At 42.9% G+C, this 7,382-nt stretch overlaps 1 protein-coding gene across 1 annotated transcript in view; it reads left to right on the top strand.

The window, feature by feature from the left end:
* Positions 1–7,123: 7,123 nt before the first annotated feature.
* The window catches only part of LOC311044852 (extracellular calcium-sensing receptor-like), a gene marked incomplete at both ends in the record, with an annotated part of 94,554 nt that continues 94,295 nt past the window's right edge, over positions 7,124–7,382 (top strand). Inside the window, one exon of the mRNA XM_084056667.1 lies at positions 7,124–7,329. Coding sequence (XP_083912793.1) covers positions 7,124–7,329 — 206 coding nt within the window. The remainder of the gene's footprint in view (positions 7,330–7,382) is intronic.

Here is a 7,382-nt window from a genome sequence, read left to right as displayed (position 1 = left end):
CAAGCATTGGCCAAAGGGTGGCGCTGTAGCAATCAATTGAAAATGCCAACTTTGAACAGGTACAACTCATGCCCTGGTTGACCTTCAGCCATGAAACTTTGATACACAAATGCGTCTCTTCAAGCCTAACAACTTTCACGCTCTGACTTTTGACCTCTGACCTTTAGATCTCCCACCATTTTGAATTATATGAAAAGCAGTTAAAATCAAACTCCTCCTGGGATCTTTGAGCAATCTGCACGTTTTACACATGAGCTTTGGACCTATGCCGACATATTTATGCAGCTGGATTTTTTAAAGTGAAAACGTTGTACAGTACAGTATATTGCAGTTCGACAATTATTCATCTGCCCTTAACACATACATGGCATACAGGTGGGCGCTATAGCATTTTTTTGAAAATGCAAACTTTAAACAGGCAAAAGTCATGCCTCGTTTGGCCGACAGCCGTGAAACTTGCTTACATGCATGTGCCTTGACTCATGAGGAACACATCTATCATTTTGACCAGTAAGCTCCGCCCTTAGATTTTCCACCATATTGAGCAGTTTGAAAAACATTTAAACCAAGGATTTCTGAGCAATTTGCGTGAAACTGTGTCAAATGTGTGAGCTCCTTTTTCACCAGTTCAGGTCTGTTGGTCCAATGGCTTGATTGCTTAACGGTTCAAGTCCCACCTCATGCAGACTTAATTTCAATTGCATTGCACACAACATGACTGTATCAATGAATACATACATACATACTTCATTCTGAAAATAGCCAATCTACAATCTCATAACTTTTCAGATAGCAACGTCTCTCTCTCTCTCTAGGATTTCTGAGCAATTTGCGTGAAACTGTGTCATCTGTGTGACCTCGGCGGTGCCTCCCGTGGCTCAAGTGCGCTTGAGACGGTGCGCCTCTGTTGTTTTAACTGTTTTTTGGCGGACCGTCTTGGGTCTGAGAACTGCACTTCCACATTCCTGGCGTGCGGAAGTGCCCGGGAAGGCACCGTTTGACTGAAAGGGTACCTCCTTCAAGTCACCGTTTGACGTTTGGTCAAGAAGTCACACTATGCCTTGGGGAGTGAGACAGTGTTGGCCGGGGACACAGGGAGGGCAAGACCATGTTCCTACCGTGGACATAATGCCAACAGGAAAAAGCTCCCCAACCCTTAGTTTGATGTTTGATTTGCTATGTCACAAATAAACAGTACTTTTTATTTCCTCAATCATTACCTGTAACTTTGTAACCTTAAGCTGCTGTGACGCTTCTGGGCGACTGATTTCTTTAGTCCATTTAGACATAACTACAATTGGGGTATTTTGTAATAACAACAATGTCCATGTACTGTTGCTCATCTGATTCTGTATGACCCTGGCCTGTACAATAGACCTAGCTACAGTAGTAAACATGGTAACTTGTGTCCTTGTTAGGGCGGTTTCTCACTATGGTTCCGCGAGCGCACTCCAGACCGCTCCGTTTCCGAGTGCGCTTGGCTGGCCCGCATTCACACTGGCCAAGGCTCTAACGCGCCCGAGAACACTTGCATATATACCCCCGATCCTATAGGTGGCGGCATGCACATAGTGCTTCGCCAGTGGACACAGACGTCATCAACTATGCGACAATGTTTGTGCTGGTCGCGCATAAATATAGGGTTGCCGCCATAGAGGTATAATATAACGGTTGCCGCTGGGGAGAGAGTCAGGAGCGCACTGAGCGCACAGAAGTCAAGGCACAGACTGCTGTGTTGTTGGCGCGCGTGTTGTTGACAGACAACGGATGCACGCTTATGAGAAACAACACAAATAAAACCTGGTGAAACACAACGCGCAAGATGAGGATACAGGAAACATTCAGTCTAAATGTCCAGTTTGCTAACCTTCACAACAACTACTACTTTTGTATTTGAAACCTTACATTTCTCTAAATATTATAAACTTTCACGACAGCTTAAGTACAAAAATATATCATTTATGAAAAGGCAACTAGCCTATACAGTGAAGTCGGACTGAATGACTGAAACCTTGTATTGTGAATTGTACTTCCATGTACTGTTTCTCATAAAGTAACATCTTTTCTTTTTTTACTCTCTTTGTGTGGGGATTATCTGGCACATGTATGTATCTGTTATGAAAGAGAAATTGCATCATGAGTGAAACGGCTATAGTCCATGGGAAACCATAAACCTACGTAGGCCTACATCTAAATGAGTTACCATATTTACTTACAAATTTCAAATTACAAAGCCTTACAAGCTATATATTTCTGGGATGCATAGTAGTTGAAACTCCACAAGATATCCACAAGATATACTATTATATATATATATATATATATTGTTGCTGTCATTATATGGCCATGACACGGCCTCTCTTTCTATCTCGCGCTCTCATTCTATTTCTGTATGTAATGTTTTATATAAATAAATAAATACGTTTTATATATAAATATTGCGGGTTTTAGCGCATCATCCCGCGGGTTCATTTGGTCATTTAATGATAAAATTAACCCGCGGGATGATACTAAATCTTTCATCATCCCGTGGGTTCATTTTATAATTTAATGATGAAATTAACCCGCGGGATCCGGCCATGGTTGAACCCCTGTGGATTGATCTGCGACGTGTTTTTGTTGACTGTTTTTGTCGAGTTTATATACCGTCACCTTTTACAAATAGCGGGCCACTTCCGTCAAACGATACGCTTGCTTTCACATTGCAGTGTACCGTCCCCGAGGACGCAAGAATCGCACCCGAGACTACCTCCCGAGGTGGTTTCGGGTACGGAACGGCGATCCGTTTCGGGGAACGATGCGCAACATTCACACTAGCGCGAAACCTTCCAAGCGGTCTCGAGTGCGCACCCAGGACCATAGTGTGAAACCGCTCAGAATGAATGTTAATGTTAATTTGTATCCACCTGGGTATAGTCTGCTGTTGTCAGACAATGAAAGATGTCCGCCTACCGATATGTCTGGACACTTCTGAATGCAAGGTAGTAGCAAGAACACCAGCGACAACACAAAGCTACGCCCACTGCTTTAAAAAACAATCATATCATCGCCTCAACAAGGACCGCCCTGAAACCTTTGGATTGGTTTTGAAATGTAGTTTTATCTTTTTTAAGATCTCTAATTGTTTCCACACAGTTTTAGCAAAGAAAGCTGAGAGAGATTACATCATTCTCTAGTTGATTGAAGTGTTTAGAGACTCACTGGTCATTTTCCAGGTGCTGGAGCTCACTAACAACCTGTTCCTCTAGGGGACACAAGGGATGACAGTGACTGTATTGTTTTGCTAACACAAACAAAATGTAATTTAGAAAGACATGAAGAAATATATCAAAATAACAGGCCCATGTGAAAAAAATCTGAATTGGCATCCAGGGAGTGTGTGTGCACAGTTTTGGGACGACCGGGCCAATGGTACCGGAGATTAGCTGGTAACACACAGACAGGACGGATGGACGGAACGGACGGACAGACAGGGGGTAAAACATACTCTCTCGCCTTGCCTTTCGGCCTGGCGGAGACAATCATGTATAAAAGCATGCAATTAGTAGTAAAAAAAGAGGTAGCCTACAATACAAGGCAAACACAAGGCAAGTCCACACGGCAAATAGGCCGATATTATTACATTTAAATTAGGGATTTTAAAATAACAAAAATGGTTGCTACGGTTGTACTGTACCCACCCAAACAAAGGCAACTATTTCTAATGAATATATTTTATATATGATATTATATTGTATATAGGCTAAAGGAGCTGAAATCATTTACTGTGTGTGTCCTGCTACACTGTGAGTGGAGAGGAATAAATCCATCGCTCTGCGAGAAACAGTAAAAGGACTCCCAGTTTGCATTTTCAAGAACTTTTTGACGAGGGCGGAATAATGAACGTTAAGTAGCTTATCATTCCCAGAATTATATTTTGCCAACCTGAGCAGTTATCAGTTATAAGTTATTACCATAATGTGGGTTAGCCGCAGAACTTTGGTTTGCCCACATGTGGTCCTTGTCTCCTTCATTGAAAATGAACCCAAAAGTATGGACTTTATTTGGATCAAAGTTTCACCCGAGTTTCAAAAATGGATACCGTTATTAGCTTCTATGTGAGGACAAAAAGCATCACATAACTAGAAAAAGTGTTACTCAGAGCACAGGTCTCCGCCAGGTCAGGTACGTTATTGTGGCCTCCCGGTGGCGCTATAATAAGCCAATGTGAAGGGTGTCATTTCTTCTTAGGCCTTGCATTCATGATTTGACAGTGCATTCATGAGTCATTTTGTTCCAAAAATGTGTTTTAATAAATTAGACCTGCTGGTAGCGCTATAACAGGCCAATGTGAAAAGGGTGGCATATCTTCCTCGGCCTAGTGGGAATGTATGTGCACAATTTCACGGAAATCGCATGCTGCGTTGATGATTTGAGACATTTTCTTAAAAACGAACCAATCCTGCAAACTTTGGAAGCCAATCTTAGCCAATCAAGATGGAATATGGAAAATCGGACAGATCCGTGTTGATCACATGACTATAGAGATACTGTGTACCGATTTGCGTGATGTTTGGTTAAAAAGAAGTATAAAAAGTAATATAAAAAAACGTGTTTGCACAAATCGGCCTCATGGTGGCGCTATAACAGGCCCATGTGAAAAATTTGGGGCAGAGGTTCTGAATTGGCATCCAGGGAGTGTGTGTGCACAGTTTCGCAGCGAGCCAACGGTGCCGGAGATTAGCTGTTCACTAATCTCTCAAGAACAGATTCTGCTCTGAATTTGAATCAGTGGCGCCGGAGCCTGTTTAATTAAAGGACAATTTGTCCCCCCAACTTTTCAGTCCAGCCCAAAAAAAAAAAAAAAAAAAAGTTTTTTTTAAAATTATTTTTTATAAATAATAAAATCAGTCCAGTCCCCCGCACCTCGCGACCACCGCGAGCGCGAGGCGAACCGAATTAACCGAAATAACCGCATTATCCCCCCCAAAAATCAACAAATCCACCCGAAAGCGCACGCGCCCGTGGTCCACATGCACGCGCGCTTCGCGCGCGTGCATGTGTCCCGGATGTGTCCCCCCATCTCATATTCCGTTCCGGCACCCATGATTTGAATCTGTCGCGAGGGTCCGTCATAACGTGTACGCACTGACCTACAAGTGGGCGTGCCTTCAGATCAGGAAGCAGGTGTGTACCCAATCAAATGTAGTGGGCGGCATTTACTGTCTGTGCTCTGCTTCCCACTAAAAACAAAACCGAAACTCATTTAACAATAGCGTCCTCGGAGCAGACAACCACGGAAAGATATTCACATTTTAACTTGCTCTCATCATAGAAAAAAGTGGGCTTATAACCAAAACGATCTGGGAGAAGTGGTGTTAGTGTTCCGTGTAGAAATATTGTCAGTGGGAATGAAAACATAGTCGCACCACCGGAAGTGAAAGGCTGAAGGCAGACCAAAACCCTGGTTTCCTTGCGCATGAGTGCTCCATTGTCCTCGGCCCAGAGCCAAGTGAGATAAAAATCACACCCTGTGTGAAGAGAGTGGTGCCTTTGATGAGCCCCGTATTGATGTTGTCATCAATGTTTGTTTATTGGACATACATACAGACGGACACACAGACAAAGTCAGATATAGGAGTCGTTGGCACCACTCAAAAAATCACACCCAGTGTGAAGTGGGCGGTGTGGTCTTCAAAGTGGTCATCACAGTGATAGATTTTTTAAGTGCATAGTCCTATAAATAGATGTGTCACTTTGAAAGAGTCCTGGTCTCTTTCAAAGTGAGGTAAGACAGGAATAATCACGAAATGGCTGAGAAATGGCGGAGCAATACATTATGTAGACACACTGGTGTCATCACAATACGTAATATAAATAGCTTAGACAGGATTAATCAAGAACAGTACTTTCCAGTCACAGTTGATGACACAGTGCAACTAACTCTTATTATGCAAACTGAAGAAGCTAATCATTGTCTGCAAACTGATGAAGAAGCAAAGGCGCAACGCCTATCATCAAAGTTCCAATCTTGGAATAAATTCCAATATTCGCTGGCGGAGACCTGTGCTCCGAGGAGCACATTTTCTAGTTCCTTTTCATTTGGCGATGGGTTCCCAGATTGGCTGTTCACAGACAGATGGACACACGGACGGACGGACGGACGGACACACGGACGGACAGGGTGCAAAACATACTCTCTCGCCATGCCTTTCGGCCTGGCGGAGACAATAAGTGTGAGACTTTAATTAATGGAGCCGCAAGTTGCGCACATAAACTCATTCATGAAGGTGAGGATATGATTATATTAAAGTGTACTTTATGGAATACATCCACGAAATGACATAATTCGTTACGCTAATAACTGAATGTATTCCTAGGTAGGTCTACAGTTGAAATGTGGGCTACATGCGCTTCGTTATTAAACCCGACGTCACAACGTGGCTTCTACTCATGAATAATAACTACAGGCCTACTTGGTTATAATTGCCTACTAGGCTAATTATAATACAACATATTAAGCTATAAACTGTGCGATAGTCATGCAAGTTCAATGCTGTCTACTTCAAAACCTATTCGCCAAGTGTTTCCATCCCCCATTTGCGCATTTCATTGTTTTGATAAAGTCCCAAAATCCACCCCCTCAAGCACAAAACTGTTTTTTATGTTTTTATTTTTAAGTGTTTCCATTCAGGGATTTGTGCACAAAATGCGCAGAAAACAGGTTGATGGAATAAACTGAAAAATAAATTTGAGTTTATTTGAAAAGTGTTAGAGCTGAGTTGGGTGGGTGGTGCTGGAGTGGTTGTGGATGAGGGTCCCCATTTGAGCCTGCCTGTGATCTCACTCATCCCCACATGACAGGGGCCTGTCAGGTACAGTAGATAACCACATTAAATGGTCCAGTGCAATAGTAACTAGTTGGCGGACATACGCAACAGAAAGGATTGCTAGTGTCTGTTAAGCCCTGCCTCTACTGCCTCTGGCGTGAATGATTACGTAGTGGCATAAGGTGACACAGGGGATGACACGGCACTGTGTATAAAATGCAGCATCTGGACAATGGATTTAGAAAGGGGAGGGGGGTGTTAGACAGAGGAGGACAGTCATGAGGGTTTCACTAGACACACACCTGCTTTCATACATGTACTTGATCTTGATATTGTTCTCTTTCTTCTCTGCTTGGTCTTCCTCCCCTTCCTCTTCTTGTGAGTTACAGGAACAGTTTAATCTGAACAGAGTTTATAAGGCTGGAGACTTTATTCTGGGTGGCTTGTTTCATGTTCATCTCAGCTCTGTCTACTCTGAGTTGTCTTTCACCTCCAAACAACAGGAGCCCATTTGCCATAGGTGAGTATCACACATACAATAGCAAGCAAGACAATAGGTAACATGTTTTAGCA

The sequence above is a fragment of the Gymnoscopelus microlampas genome, assembly GCF_963454915.1.
Source record: "Gymnoscopelus microlampas genome assembly, chromosome: 5".
Classification (NCBI taxonomy): Eukaryota; Metazoa; Chordata; class Actinopteri; order Myctophiformes; family Myctophidae; genus Gymnoscopelus; species Gymnoscopelus microlampas.
Note: the sequence above shows the minus strand (reverse complement) of the source record. Positions and strands in the feature narration are given on the sequence as shown.